This window comes from Panthera onca, chromosome A1 (assembly GCF_046562875.1).
Source record: "Panthera onca isolate mPanOnc1 chromosome A1, mPanOnc1 haplotype 2, whole genome shotgun sequence".
NCBI lineage: Eukaryota > Metazoa > Chordata > Mammalia > Carnivora > Felidae > Panthera > Panthera onca.
This window is the reverse complement of record NC_138339.1, coordinates 115,623,366-115,638,967: the sequence shown is the minus strand read 5'-3', so window position 1 is coordinate 115,638,967 and position 15,602 is coordinate 115,623,366. Positions and strand designations below refer to the sequence as shown.

Here is a 15,602-nt window from a genome sequence, read left to right as displayed (position 1 = left end):
ATGATTATATGTTTAAAGATGGGAAGAAATGTAAGTAACACTTATTGAGCAGTTACTTTGTGCCATTTTTATTTTGTTACTTTTAGGTTTTATTTTGCTTAATCTTTCCACCCACTCCTAGAGGTGGGTATTTCTTTAATTTACAAATGAGAAAACTAAGTTACAGAAAAGTTAAATATGTTGCCTATGAATAGCCAGCTAAAAGCCTAATACAAATTTCTAACTCACAGGGTCAAATTTTTCCTCTTCTAAACTTTTAGAATTCTCACTCTTTTCTTCTTCATTTTGCTGTTCGGCATACTGCAAAATCCATTCTTTCATATTTACTTCCAAATTTTTTTCTTCCTTTTTTGGCTAGAAAGGAAAAACAAATATCTGAAAAACCAAAGTTAGAAAAAGGTGTCAAACTATCAAGTGTCCCTGTTTTTACTATTTTTTTTTCACTCAGAAACAGTAGACACATAAACCTCATAAAATCATATTATATACTGTTCTGTGAAGGACAAACGAATTCCACCTTGCTTTAAGAAGTCTAAACTTTCAAAATCAAAAAGGTATGTCTATATAAAGAGGCAAAACAATAAGGAGAACTTTAAAAACTAGTGCTACTCCAGGCAACTGGGTGGCTCAGTCAGGCTGAGTATCCAACCTCGTCTCAGGTCACGATCTCGTGTTTGTGGGTTCGAGCCCTGAATCAGACTCTGGGCTAACAGCTCAGAGCCTGGAGCCTACTTTGGATCCTGTGTCTCCCTCTCTCTCTGCCCCTCCCCTGATCACACATTCACTCTCCCTCTCTCTCAAAAAATAAAATGTTTAAAAAACAAAAAAACCAACTAGTGCTATTCCTTAAAAATAGTGGTTTTATGGGGATAATGCTTCCAGATTTTTGTTTTTGTTTTGTTTTCAAGCTTTACTGGGGTATAACTCATATATTTAAAAACTGTACATACTTGGGGTGCCTGGGTGGCTCAGTCAGTTGGGCATGCAACTCTTGATTTCAGCTCAGGTTATGATCTTGCCATTCATGGGATCAAGCCCTGTCTCGGGCTCCCTGCTGACCGCGTGGAGCCTGCTCGGGATTCTTTCTCTCCTTCTCTCTGCCCCTCCCCTATTCACATGTATATGCTTTTTCTCTCGAAATAATAAACTTTAAAAAATTGTACATATCTAATGTACATGTTAATATATCAATTATATATTAACTTATCATAATGTATACATAAACTCATTCTGATGAGTTTGGACATATGTGTACATTCACGATACCTACAATTGAGATACTAAACATATCCATCATCTCTATAAACTTCCTTGTGTTCTTATGTGCACATGGATTAGTGGGGATAGGGAGTGGTGATTGTGGTGAGAACACATAACATGAGACCTATCTTCTGAACATATTTTAAAGTGCATAATATTGTTCTGTTAACTATAGGCACTATGTTACAAAGATCTCTAGAACTTACTCATCTTGTGTAACTGAAACTAAATGATTAGGCAACATTTCCCCATTTTCCCCTCTCCTCCCTTCAGCCTCTGGTAACTTCCACTCTATTCTCCACTTCTAAGAGTTTAGCTATTTTGGATACTTCACTTAAGTGGAATCCTATAGTATTTATCTTTCTGTGACTGGTTTATTTCACTTAGCATAATGTTCTCTAGGTGCGATACGCAGTGTATTTAAGCATAACACCCTAATGAAGTACACCTTCCAGTCTTGACTCCTTGCTGTAATCCCCTTCCACACGTATTTTGGAATTGGCCATGTGATGTGCTTCAACCAAGGAAACATTACCAAGATACAAGCTAGGGCTTGGTAAGAAATTTATAGACTGGGGCTTATCATCTTGAAATACTTGGTCTTAGAAGCCAGATGCCAAGTAAATCAGACCACCCTGTGACCATCATATATGAGGAAACATAAGTTAGCCACATGGAAAGAAGGATGCCTGGTTAGCCCCCAGCTGAGGTACTAGCCCTATAAGTAAGAAACCATTTTGGATATTCTAGCCTAGTAAGACAACTTGGGGAACAGATGGACTAAACAGCTAACCCGGGTCCAGACTGCAGAATCAAAAGAAATAAACTGGTGGTTTAAGTCACTAAATTTTTGGGTGGTTTGCTATGCAGCAATAAACTACCGAAACCGTGACAGAAAAGTTTGGCAAACTAATTCTCTTCAATAAGCAAAAACATTATTGCAACCTAGTATTTCTACTCATAAACTGCTATAATGCACTTTATTCTGATTTCTATACAACTTCATGTGTTTAATTCTTAAATTACCTTAATCTTAGTATCTTCTGGTTTTTTGATTTTAGGTTGCGATGGAGGTGAAACAGTGGCTGGTATTTGAGGAGACTGGAATTTTGGCCTACTTTTAGTTTGTTGCTCTTCAAATTCTTGACTGAATCCTTCAGGAAGTGCATCTTAAAAATTGGGATTTAAAAAAAAAACATACAGATGATATATAAAACATAAACATACACGTTCATCATACACAAAAATCCTGGCTAAACAAAGAGCACCTAATTTTCTTCCACGCTCATCTCCCCAAGAATAGAAATCCTATGATGAATCTGACTTTATTGTCAAAGTGCGAACACTCATCAGATGACAGCCCACCTCTAACTGGCCATTTATTTCACTCTCAATGTGTTAGGCTCCTAAATTTTCAAAAAAAGATTTGAACCCTTCCCAACTCTTTGGTTGCCTATTACAGTATATGGCAGGATCCTTAATCAGTCATACAAGCAATTTGCACTCTAGGTTCTTGATAAAGATGACAACCTTGACTCTCTGGTTATTAAAACTATCCAAAGCCAGATGGCCCAAGTTTCTAAACCAAAACCAGGAGAGACAGTCTGATAGGTAACAGGTAGGCAAACTTTAAAAATGTGTTCTATGAAGTGCATTATAAAATGACTACTGACAACTGAAAGTAATGCACAAAAAATTTCTTCTTGCATGGACTACAACCTCTGAGAATATACTACAAAGGGCAGAAAAGGGTAAGAACATTCAAAAAATAATTCTAAGACAGTGAAAAAATTTTAAGTAGAGGTTGATACAAATATCACAAATTCTGAATTTCAGAAGGGCTTTAGAAAATGAAAGACTTTAATGATAATACTACTTACCATCTGAGAGATTTAAACAGAGCCAATCCAAGGCAGAATGGAGATCACCTCCCTGTAAGAGTGTGTTAGTCATGGCATCTTCAATGTCCTTAGTCTTAAATGAAAATGCTTGTAAAGCCATGTATAAATCCTGTAAGAGGGAAATGCAAAAAAGTCATTCTGTCAATTTTCTCTCCTTTTATTACTAATTTTATTCTACCACTCATTTTATTATTATTTATTTATTTAAGTAGGCTCTATGCCCAGCGCAGAGCCCAATCAAGGGCTTGAACTCACAACCCTGAGATCAAGACCTGAGCTAAGATCACAAGTTGGACACTTAACTGACTGAGCCACCCAGGTGCCCCTCTCCCACTCATTTAAATTTTTTAAGTTTATTTATGTATTTAGAGAGAGAGAGAGGGAGGGAAATCAGGGGAGGGCAGAGAGAGAGGGAGAGAATCCCAACCAGGCTCTATGCTATCAACACAGAGCCCAATGCAAGACTGAAACTCATGCCATGACCTGAGCCAAAATCAAGAGTCAGATGCTTAAGCTACTGGGCCACACAGTAGCCCACTCATTTTAAACAAGAAATTCTGATACAAATTATTATTTCAAAAATATCTTTTCTCTCTTCTAGTTAGAAGAGTTAAATATGCTTACCAGATTGAGAATTTGAGAACTATGGATAAATTTTAAAAGGACCTCAAAGGGTGCCTGGGTGGCTCAGCTGGTTGAGCATCAAGTTTCGGCTCAAGTCATGTTCTCACGGTTTGTGGGTCTGGGCCTGGCACTGGGCTCTGTGCTGACAGCTGAGAGCCTGGGGCCTGCTTCAGATTCTGTGTCTCCCTCTCTCTCTGCCCCTCCTCTGCTCACAAAAATAAACAAACATTTTAAAAAAAATTAAAACAGTAAATAAAAGGACCTAGAAAATAAATAAATAAATAAAAGGACCTGGAGACACTGCTCATATTCTTACTATCCAACGATATTGTTTGCAATGTAGTGTTTCCTATCAGTCATTTTTCTGATCTTGTGAAAACAAATTTCACTTAATGTTATAACATAAGCAGGGCACCTGGGTGGCTCAGTCAGTTAAGCATCCGACTTCAGCTCAGGTCGTGATCTCGCAGTTTGTGCGTTTGAACCCCACATTGGGCCCTGTGCTGACAGCTCAGAATCTGGAGCCTGCTTCTGATTCTGTGTCTCCCTCTCTCTCTCTGCCCCTCCACTGCTCATGCTCTGTCTCTCCCAAAATAAATAAACATTAAAAAAAAATTTTTTTAATCATTGTAACATTAGCATCTTCCCAAGTTATCAGAAACTCTTCATCACTTCTAAGAGTTACATACTTCATTAGGTAGGTGTATCATAATCATACCTTTTCCTATTAGTGGCCACTCAGGATGTTTTCTCTTTTTCTTACGATTAGTGCGTCAATGAACATGTTCATCTATAAAGTAAAGCATCTTAATGTACTTTCTAAAGCATGATCTTCAGAGCTGGAGAGAATTTCGTTCAAATCCAGACTGTGCTTACTCTACTACTTACTCATTGACAACTGCAGACTATAGCTTATGTAGTATCTTTCCAAGCCCTGATTCCTTCATTTGAAAAATGGGTCAAAGTATCTTCTGGTATTGTTGTGTCAGAGAAAATGTAAGCAAAGTGCCCACTATAGAGCCTAATATAATTTGTGGAATGTAATTTAGTTTTCACATCACCATTTTAATGTGTGTACTTGTATATGGCACAATTCCTTCCCTAGTTTTGCAGATGGCAATGATCTACATAAAATCTCAACAGAGTTGAAAATGTCATTTTTTCTATCTTACAACGTAGAACAGGCTTAAAAATGCTCCATTAAAAATAAGGAACTTAGTGGGGGCACCTAAGTAGCTCAGTTAAGCGTCTCTTTTGATTTTTGCTCAGGTCATCATCTCATGGTTTGTGGGTTCGAGCTCTGTGTTGAGCTCTGTGCTGACAGCATGGAGCTTGCTTGGGATTCTCTCTCTTCCTGTCTCTCTGCCCCTCCCCTACTCATGCATGCACTCTTTGTCAAAATAAATATTAAATAAACATAAAAAAAATACGGAACTTAAAAAAAGTTTGCAAAATACCTGTAATTTTTTGGCAGTAAGTCTTCCAGAAATCACTCCTTTGTCATTATTTTGCTTTTTATGCTCATTTATCACTCCAATAATTCTTTGCTCTAGTTTGTGATTAATTACCACCTGTTGAAGCCAAAAAGGTCCTATCAATTAGAATCTAAATTATTACATAATATTTAATAAATAAATGATTAGAAGAAAATCACATAGTTTTCTGTATCCCTGCCAACAATCCAAGAATTTCCGCTAAAATCAGGTAAAATAATTATATTTTAGACCGCCACTCATTGGACTATATCTGTACCACATATTTAAGAAAAAATGGGATATGAAAAAAGCAACATATGACAAGGAAGAAATCCTCTTACAAACCCTCTGAAGCTGCACTGTCTTCGAATTGCTATCATAAAGACCGATTCCTAAGCTTGATCGTAAAGCTGAATCAGAATCCTTGTGGATGGAGCCCAGGAATCTGCTTAATGTAAACCCCAAGCAAACAGCTTTAAAGAATGGATGTTACACTAAAAAGAACACATATCAAACAAAAATAAATACTATATAAATAGTAATAATTAGGTAACACAAATTCTTTTGGCTCCCAATGTTTGATATTGTTTTTCTATTAGCCACTTTGCATTCCATTTTTTTGTTTCATATGTTCTTTCCAAACTTTAAACTTCAGAATACACAAACATGTACCTACAAACATGTACCTTTCCTTTACCACATCTTTACTGAATGCCTACCATGATCTATGCTCAAAAATATACTACAGAAATCAGTCTAGCACAGGAAACCTATATAAAAAGATACACTGTAAACCAGCATGGCAACTATTAAAAAAAAAATGGGACCACAAGAAAAACTGGTGAGTTATGAAGGACTTCTTAGAGGCTCCAGAGGTGACAGACAGATGGAGAAGGGGAAGCAGGTCACTTTAAGCAGAGAGTTCACTGACAAAAGCATAGAGTCATAAAATCACATGGGACTTGGAGGAACAATGAGATTTAAACTAAAACTTTAAGTGGAGAAGAATAATGGAAAGGAGGCTGGAAATGTATACTAAACCAGGTCTCAAAGGATGCATATGCTATCCTTAAAGATTTGTATCTTGGGGCACCTGGGTGGCTCAGCTAGTTAAGCATCCGACTTGAGCTCAGGTCATGATCTCATGATTTGTGGGTTTGAGACCTTCATAAGGCTCTGGGCTGACCGCTCAGAGCCTGAAGCCTGCTTCAGATTCTTTGTCCCCCTTTCTCTCCCCTCTCCTTCCTCTTTCTCTCAAAAATAAACATTAAAAAAAAATTTTTTTTTTTTTAATTTGGATCTTACCCACATCTTCCTTAAGTTCCCATAGGCTTTCAACATATATGTTATGATTTACATCTATTTAGTACAAATCAGCAATTAATTTATTACAAAAATTTTAAATACACCATTTCTTTTATTTAAGAATATACCTTTTTCTTTCTTTTTCAAAGAGAACATTTCTTGAAATGACTCAAGACCTCAGTACTCACTTTCAAAATAGATTTATCCAGATTTGCAGGACCTCCAGAATCATTTGTAGAATTAAAACTATAAATTTTCGGACCTGTATATAACAGACAACAAGTAGTCAAGGCAGTTTAATCATTAATAATTACTACATTATTTTTTCTCTAAAAATTGCTAAACATTAAATATTTGATTTCACCTCTTTTCCCTACTTCACCAAATAACTCAATCTACAAGTCAGCAATACTGCCTCTAAATTTTCACAAACATTTTACCAATTAGCATTCTCAAGGTTAACAAGTTACTTACAAAGAGCAAAGGCATTGTATATTTTTTAAATTAAATCTACGTTCACCTTTATATTTTCAAAGTCAGATGCTCTTCTGCGTGGCACTTAACTGAAGCAAGATCTCTCAGAGGATATTAGATTCCTGGCAGAGAAGATGGTTATTTTTTAAGAGAAATACTCCCACCTAAAGTATAAATGAGGCAGCAGCTCCTGTCATCTTCTCCTATTTTTTTTTTAATCTTCATTTTTGAGAGAGAGAGAGACAGAGACAGAGCATGGGTGGGGGAGGGGCAGAGAGGGAGACACAGAATCCGAAGCAGGCTCCAGGCTCTGACCTGTCAGCACAGAGCCTGACGCGGGGCTCGAACTCACGAACTGTGAGATCATGACCTGAGCTGAAGTCGGATGCCCAAATGACTGAGCCACCCAGGCGCCCCTCATCTTCTCCTATTGAGTCCAAGGGTTGCTGTACTAGTTTCTTAGGACAAATTACCACAAACTTGGTTGGCCAAATGTAACATATTCTCTCACAATTCTGGAGGCTTTAAGTCCAAAATCAAGTTGTCGCTAGGACCATGCTCCCTTTAGGTTCTGGACAAGAATCCTTTGGTAATCCTTCTGGTAATCCCAGGAATTGCTTGCCTTGTTTGCCTTTTACACATGGGGCTTCACATGGCCTTAGTCTCTAGTGTCTGTGTTCACATATCTCTCTCCTTTCTCTGGACACTAGCCACTGGATGATTCCATCTCAAGATGAAAGATCCCTCACTAATTTTATCTGTAAGGATCTTATTTCCAAATAAGGTTGCATTCTGAGGTTCCAGGTAGAAATGAACTTTGGGGAGATGGGGGTGGGGGAGTGGGAATGATACTACTATATCCATTACAGTTGTCAAGTCTGTTCCAGCCAAGAGAAACACTATACATATCATCAGTTCTCTAACGAGTAACCATGAAGGAACACATATTATTTTCAAACCATTAGTCTCATGATCTGTTTATTCTCTTAAAAATCAGTGACGATCCCAAATACTTTTTATGTGAATTATAACACTGATACACATCACGTTATAAAAAGGAAAAATTTTTAAATACTCATTAATTCATTAAAAAGAACAAACCCACTATAATATAAATACTTCTTATGAAAAATACCTACATTTTCCAAACCCCACCAAAAAATGTTTTGGGTTTTTGCAAATCTCTTAATGTCTGGTTTCTCCATTCAATTTTCTGTATTATCATCATGTAGCCACTGAAAAATACCACTGGACACTCATGAGAAAATGAGTACAAATATGGCAAATAACATTTTAGATTAATGAAAACAGTTCTCATTTCATGGAGTCCCTGACAGAGAGGTTTCAAGAATTCCACAGGATCCCTTGAACACACTTGACAAACCACTACTATATAAGAATACTCCTAGAATCTTAGAACATCTACTTACTCTGCTGTTAATAAATCTCAAAGTAAGGATTTTTTTTTTTTTTTTTTTTTTCACTTTCGGAGAGAAACCTAAACATTAAATTTATAAGTTGCTTATTATGATTTTAAAGGTCAAAAACTTGGGTCTCTGTTGACTTAGAGTTTTCCTTTTAAGATGCTACTTAATATAATTAGCCATTTTAAAAGAAAAAAGTTTTGGGGTGCCTGGGTGGCTCAGTTGGTTAAGCGTCCGACTTTGGCTCAGGTCATGATCTCATGGTTTGTGAGTTCGAGCCCCGCGTTGGGCTCTGTGCCAACAGTTCAGAGCCTGGAGCCTGCTTTGGATTCTGTGTCTCCCTCTCTCTCTCTGCCCCTCCCCCACTCATGCTCTGTCTCTGTCTCTCAAAAATAAACATTGAAATAAAAATTTAAAAGAAAAAAGTTTTTCAGAGTAACTATTTACATTTGGGCAGTCTGAATTAGAGACATCAGTGGTTCCCTGAATTATTTCTATGCTAGTTCTACAGGAAGTACCCAAGGTTACCTAGAGTATATGAAAAGATAGGGACAATTCTGGCACATTATGGTTAATTTCCTTATCTTGTAGTCTTAAACTTTAATTCTAGTAACCTTGCTCATAAACTCAAGTCAATAGTCATAAATGCGAGTACATATCAGTAGTCCTTAACCATTTCTGTGAAGTCTCATCATTTGCAGTAAACTTATTCACAAATTCTGCATACTAATCAGAGTTTCTAAGTCCCAAAAACCACTGAGGGGATCCAATTACAACCCTTTTGGGAAAGGTACAGATGGTAGAGCAGTTTATTACCAAGACTATACTGAGAAGCAATTCAAGGTTGATGTGTTACTGATGGAGGTGAAATTATAAATTCCTTTAATAATTTTTTGTGTTGAAGATTGAAATAAGCTCTCCTTTGTCTTCTCCAACCACTCTCCCTAAGACAAACAACCATATCACTTCTTAGAAGTCAGCTTATATTGTGAACTTCCAGAGGGCAAATAAAAGAAGTGCTGAGTCCCCAGAAAACCAGGGAGGGAATGCACACAGATACTGCTGCACATTCACTGGGTGCAATTAAAGGTCTCTAAAAGTGGATATGTTTTCATTTTAATCAATAGGCCAAGGAACTAAGGCAACAATGAGATCTTGCCACAGAGAAAGTACCAATTAAATCAAGTAAGGCCCTTTCTATTTCGAATTCTTCTTCTTCTTAAAACATGTTTATATAAGAGTTTTAATGAGTGTGAACGAAAGCTTCAGAATTTGAAGTGCATCTTAAACAATTTGATGGAAAACTTCCCAAAATATATTTATGCTTCCTGTTATATACACAGTACTATCAAGAAAATCCAAACCTTTTTATGATGTGTTATTATGAATATCTATAATTTAACTTGAAACCTGCAGAGCTAGTAAGAAGACTGACCTTACTCAATTCCTCCAAAACTGCTCTAATTTTCTACTTGGTGATTCTGTAGTCTCCTTTCTTGTCAGCTGCCAACATTCAGAATGTCCATGTAACTGCCAGATTCTAATGTGTTATTTAGCAAAAAGTGAAGGCACCAGAAGAAAATAGTAACTCAAACTTAGAAATTAGTAACTCTATTTTCAAATGCAATTCTAAGTCATTAGGCCATGGAACAAAGATGGGTCCCATTCTTTTGCCAAATAAAGTGTACAGGATTTAGGACAGCTACTTGAAGACATTTTTCCATAAACTGTGGTTTTCTGTTTCAGACAGAGGGAGTTACTGTAAATTTGACTGGAAATAAGGATGCTAGTGTACAGTATATCCAAGGCAAAAGTATTATTGATTTCAAATTTAGAAATGATAGTTCATAGAACACAGCACACTATTTTAAAAAATATTTATTAAAGTTGAAGCACAGAAAAAGTGATTTCCTCAAGATGACTCTGCTAAAAAAAAACCACACCAGCCAAAAAATCAATGTGTTGTTGCCAACTACTCTTTCTTTCACAACATATTCCTTTTATAATGTATTGTTTTGTATCACGGAGTGATTATAATGACCCACTATTGCTAACACACTCACTTTGAGTTGCTAGCGCTGGTGACAGGTGTACTGAGGCATTTTGGTTTCTTTCTGACCAACAGTACACATTCGTAAGGGGATGTGAACCAGGTAAGGGATCTAAACAGGGATAAATAAGACGCAGTCCTTGTCTTCATGGAGCTCAATTACTAGTGGAGTCATTAAGTAACTATGCAAATAAACTGCGAAAGGGAAATACAGGGTATCTAGAGAATAAATGAGGATGAAATGATACAATCTGAGCAGTCAGGGTCTGTGAGGAAGTCCATACTGCCAGAGCCACCTGACTAATCCTTTAAAAATGTAAACTACCTAAGGTCTCTCCTACATTTAATGCCAACACTAGCCCCTTCTCTTTCATTCTACCCATGGACTTTCTTCTTTTTTTATTTTTTTTGTTAACATGCCAAGCTTGTTCCCATCTTAGGGCCTTTGCCCTTGTCCCCTCAGCCTCAAACATTGTCTTCAGATCTTCTAATAACTGGATGCTTCCAACCACCTCAGCATAGATGTTTCCTCAGGGAAGCCATCCCTGTTCTGAGCAAAAACAGACTCTACTATTTAATTCGTTCTTTACCAAGTCACTTTTCTGATTTTTGTTGCACTTTTTGTTTTATTTGGATGACCCTGAAAAATATTTATCATGGTTTTATGAGTTAACTCATGACATTAGTCCCCCTAGTCTTGTTTCCCTCTTAGGATTTTTACATCTCAGCTAGGCTTAAGGATTTTCACAAACGCCAGCCTTACAGTTGTTAGTCCTCTCCCTCGATCAGTTCATGTGGTATCTCCAGGGCCTAGTCTTGCCTAGAACATAGTAGCAATTTAAAAATTATCTGATGAATAAATGAAGTGAAAAAAACAGGAGTGAGAGAATACTGAGAATTGTGCCAAGAGTCATTTCATGGCAGAAGAGATTTTCTCCCTCTATGTGACAGGACAATTTTGAGAAACTAATGCTATGTACAATCCTTCACATTTTTGAAAAGAGTTGAGGGGAAGTAGAACAATTACACTTACATTAACAACTAAAACAAGTTCAGAAATGTTTTTTCCTACAAAGTAGGCCTATCATGTTATATAAAAATACCCAAACAGAAAAAAAATCACGTCACAGTCTGCACAGCAGATTTATTTTCAGTGCTATATATATGAACTTAGTTATAAAATCTTTCCTACAAATTTCATAGACAACCTCTCATTTTTTCTCTCTTGACATTTGGGAAGGGCATTATTGGATTTCACTATTTGGGATAGATGTGTTTGGGACAGATGGCATTCCGTTAAGAGAAAATGGCAAGAATACAAGGAGGCAGAAAGTCAATACCTGCATTTGGAACAATGAAAATACATTAGATTTGCTATAGGTAAATACAGGAATTAGTAACAAGGCTGGAAAAGGAGTCTTAGATGCTAGATGAATGGTTTGGACTTAATCACAAAGTCAGTGCAGACGCTGTGAAACAAACTGAGAAGTGCTATGCACAAAGCAGCATTTCTTCAATATTAATCTGATGACTGCAGGCAGGACAAACTAGAGGAAGAAAAATAAGAGGTAGGGAGACCCATTAGAAAGCTTTGTTGGTACTCCAGGAATTCATGAGTACCTAGACTGATGCATGAACAGCACAAAGTGCTGAAAAGTGAAAATGGTGTACACAGAAGGTAAGTGAAGATTGTATAAAGCATGGCAAGAGATTCGATGTGAGGAAGAAAAGAAGACATTAAAAGTAATTATTAACATTGAATAAAAAGGAATATGGAAAAACAAAAACAAGGAGATCATAGAAGCTAGGGTCAGGAGAGAAGGATAGTTTAGTATGAGCCATGTTAAATTTGAGAGGCTTGCAATATAGGGTCAAAAGGTCCACGTAAATATGGAAATGGCTGACTTGAGATTAGAATAAAAACCAGGACTAGACAGAGTGAGTGAGGAATCATCTACAAAGAAAAGGACAGAATTAGTAATGGAAGTACTCTCCTAGAAGGACTGTAGATGGAGAACTATACTGTTACAGACTAACACCTTCATTGAGGGTGATGTTTTGGGGCAGGAGGAATAGGAAGCCAAAGAATACAACAAATGATTATAGAGTTGAAAGAATTCAGAGGCATATCAGAAAAGACAACAGAATCCAAAAGAGGCTGGTTCAGAGGAAAAGAGCCACAGAATAATAGTCAAAGAGAAATGCTATGTATTTGTATTTACAAGCATCAAAACTTGGTAGTTAAAATGTTGCAATAAACTGTGGGGCAAAGATTTATTCACCTTGTAGGTGAAAGTTTGTTAAGTGTATACTTCTTTAGTGCCATCTTCTCTTATGCAAAGCTTACATTCCATGAGGACCTCAGGACCCAAGCTCTTTCTTCACTCACCATCTCTGCATATGGAGTTTCTTAACTCTGCCAGGAATACTACACTATTTCCCCCATTCTTTACAGGGTAACACCTACCAGTCCTCCTGATCTCAGTTTAACAGTCACTTTCTCAAAGAGACCATCTACGACCCCTCCTCCTCTCCAGTAAAAATTAGGTTAGCTTGTTAAACCTTCTTCCTTAGTTTTTCTTTGTGGCACTTATCAGTTATAAAGCAATGCTGGTAGGATTATTTAATGCCCGTGTCCGCCATTACATCAGAAAGTTCTGAGAGGTGATTTGTCTACATTGCTCATCCCACCCCTAACATCATGAGATACAGAAGTGTTCAAAAACGTGTTGGACGAACATTTCAATAAGAACTATAGGCAAACAAGCTAAACAGAACAAAATAGAGGATACCTGTACATGTTTTAGAATCAGTTTTTATATAGGGGCCTGCTCATCTGTAGCCAGAATCAGCAATCTCTGAGTTATCAAACTAAATTACACAGTAAGCAAAGAATGCATGACAGTGGTAAAGATTAGAAATATTTCCACAATAGGTTATACCCATATTCGGTGTTTAAGTACTGAAATTCTTATTACTGGTTCTTCCATAACACATGAAAACAGTGGTTGAAAATGATACGAAGATCAAGTACAAAAAGGGCCTGACTCCAGGAGGTTAGGAACTCCACACATTACCCTCTGCATCAACCTAGCTAATTTAGATAATGGCTCAAAACTAATTCCTGCTGAAACGGGAGCAAATGCAATTTTTATTCTGTTAAGAAAAAGCACGGTTAAGTGGGAGATGCCAGGCTGCAAGAGGACTACTGTCATAACTTCAGAGTCCCCCAAAGCTTACACTAACCTAGAACAAGGCCACCGCATAGAAACTAGCAGCTGCAGGTGTGGAAGACACAAATTTTGAGACCTAGGGTCGGCCCAGGTTGCGCTGGCTTCTACCGCGTAAACAGCAGCAGCTGCTCGGGGTGGAAAGCCCGGGGCCCCAGGACCGCTCGTACCTTGCTTGACTCGGGGCTCCCTGGTGCTAACGGCAGCTGCGGGGGGCGGCCTGGCCACCGGCTTCTTGTTTTGGGCCTCCCCAGCAGCCCCGGCCTCGGCGGATTTGGCTCTGGAAGCAGACACGGCGGCCCGGACCGCCGCGGCCCCGGGCGCCTTGTGTTTCTTGTTCTTGCCTCCCATACTGCATCGATGGCAAAGAGCCCTGCTGCTGTAAGTCCCGGAACCACCGCAGCACCGTCTCCAAGTGCTCTTTACATTCCCCGGGTCCCACGCCGCCACCCTGCGTCCTTCATCCGGGCTTCTAGGGCCTTGGCGACCGCTGAATTTCAATTGGTGCGACTCACCAAGGTTCCGCCTCCTCGCCTCCCTCTAGGTGCCTACCGCATGCCGGGCATTCTCGCCGCGCTCCTTCTTTAAGTTAGCGAACTGGCCATCTAGTCGTAGTGGGAAAGGAAAAGTCGGAAGAGAAGAAGTCAAGGAAGAATTCTGGGGGATGGGGTTGCGTGACTAGACTACTTTTGTCTCCCATGGGGTACAGCTGAGGTTTCCCTTGGCGTCATTGTCGGTACGCTCGCAGAGCATCGTGGGTAGGAGGGAGATTCGGTCTCCCAGCTCGGAAAGATGGCGGACGCTTTCGGGGATGAGCTCTTCAGCGTGTTTGAGGACGACTCGGCCACCGCACCCGGAACTAAAAACGACAGAGAGAAGGAGAAGGGGAAATGGAAGGGGCCGCCAGGGTCTGCGGAAAAGGGCGGGTAAGAAAAGTGTCAGGATGTTGTTTTTTTTCCCTCTTATTGCTGAGGGGAGAAAATACAATATTCTTCTGAAGAGCATGAGCAACTGTGGTGCAGACCGAGTGGCATCGGGCAGTGAAGGGTTTTGGGGAGAATGTTGAAGGCGGGGGGGAGGAATGTTGGTTTGGTGAGTTGGGATTTTGGCGGTCCCCGGTGCCCGCAGACAGCGTGAGCTCCTACCACAGTAATTCCTTGACGCCTAGGTTGCTGACTCTACCCCCGTGTGCGCCGTGGAGTCGGGAGGACAGGTGAGGTGTATCTGTTAGGTTCTGTGGCCCACAATACCTGGCACGGTCTTTGATGAAACTGATGACCAGTTGAGTAAAGGGTTAAGGAGCTTAGAAAACGTGACTTGAATTGACTTGGAACGGGCAAATCGCAACAGGAGGACTCAGGAGAGATTTAATCTCCAAGCTGTAGCTTTTTGCCCTTAAAAAAGAAACGTGTCTACTACTAAGGTTGTGAGGATTGACTGTGAATGCACCTATGTACCAGCACCTAACAGTGCTTATCACGTAATAGATTCTCAAAAGCTGGCTATCGTTGAGTTTACTAAGAAAATTTTTAAAACGTAATGGTTTCTAAACATATGTACTAGATTGACGCATAGAACTATCGTAAAGTGTACGATATTGTTTATAGTAGAGCAAGGAAAAGCTGGTATTTGGATTAAAAAGATGATTCATTCTTAACAGAATTTACTCTTAGCTAAGGGAGATACTCAGTAAATAGGATTAAATTAGACATGATTTTTTTCTCAAGGAATTTTTAGTCCTGGTAAAGAGGTATAAAACCAGGTACATGTTTTAAAAGGTTAGTAGGTGATTGAGATAAAATAAATTGTGTATACAGTTAAGTGCCGTACAGTTCCAAAAGAGATCTCTGTGTCATTCA

At 38.7% G+C, this 15,602-nt stretch overlaps 2 protein-coding genes across 2 annotated transcripts in view; one reads left to right on the top strand and one right to left on the bottom strand.

Annotated features, from left to right (window-relative positions):
• Positions 1-14,277, bottom strand: part of DHX29 (DExH-box helicase 29) — a 47,683-nt gene extending 33,406 nt beyond the window's left edge. Inside the window, exons 1-6 of the mRNA XM_078449808.2 lie at positions 13,914-14,277; positions 6,754-6,827; positions 5,243-5,356; positions 3,141-3,270; positions 2,287-2,429; positions 229-354 (exon numbers count right to left, since the gene is read on the bottom strand). Of these exons, the coding sequence (XP_078305934.1) occupies positions 229-354; positions 2,287-2,429; positions 3,141-3,270; positions 5,243-5,356; positions 6,754-6,827; positions 13,914-14,094 (768 nt within the window). The 5' untranslated portion in view covers positions 14,095-14,277. The remainder of the gene's footprint in view (positions 1-228; positions 355-2,286; positions 2,430-3,140; positions 3,271-5,242; positions 5,357-6,753; positions 6,828-13,913) is intronic.
• A 30-nt stretch (positions 14,278-14,307) lies between these two features.
• Positions 14,308-15,602, top strand: part of MTREX (Mtr4 exosome RNA helicase) — a 107,862-nt gene continuing 106,567 nt past the window's right edge. The window contains exon 1 of the mRNA XM_060635775.3: positions 14,308-14,669. Coding sequence (XP_060491758.3) covers positions 14,536-14,669 — 134 coding nt within the window. The 5' untranslated portion in view covers positions 14,308-14,535. The remainder of the gene's footprint in view (positions 14,670-15,602) is intronic.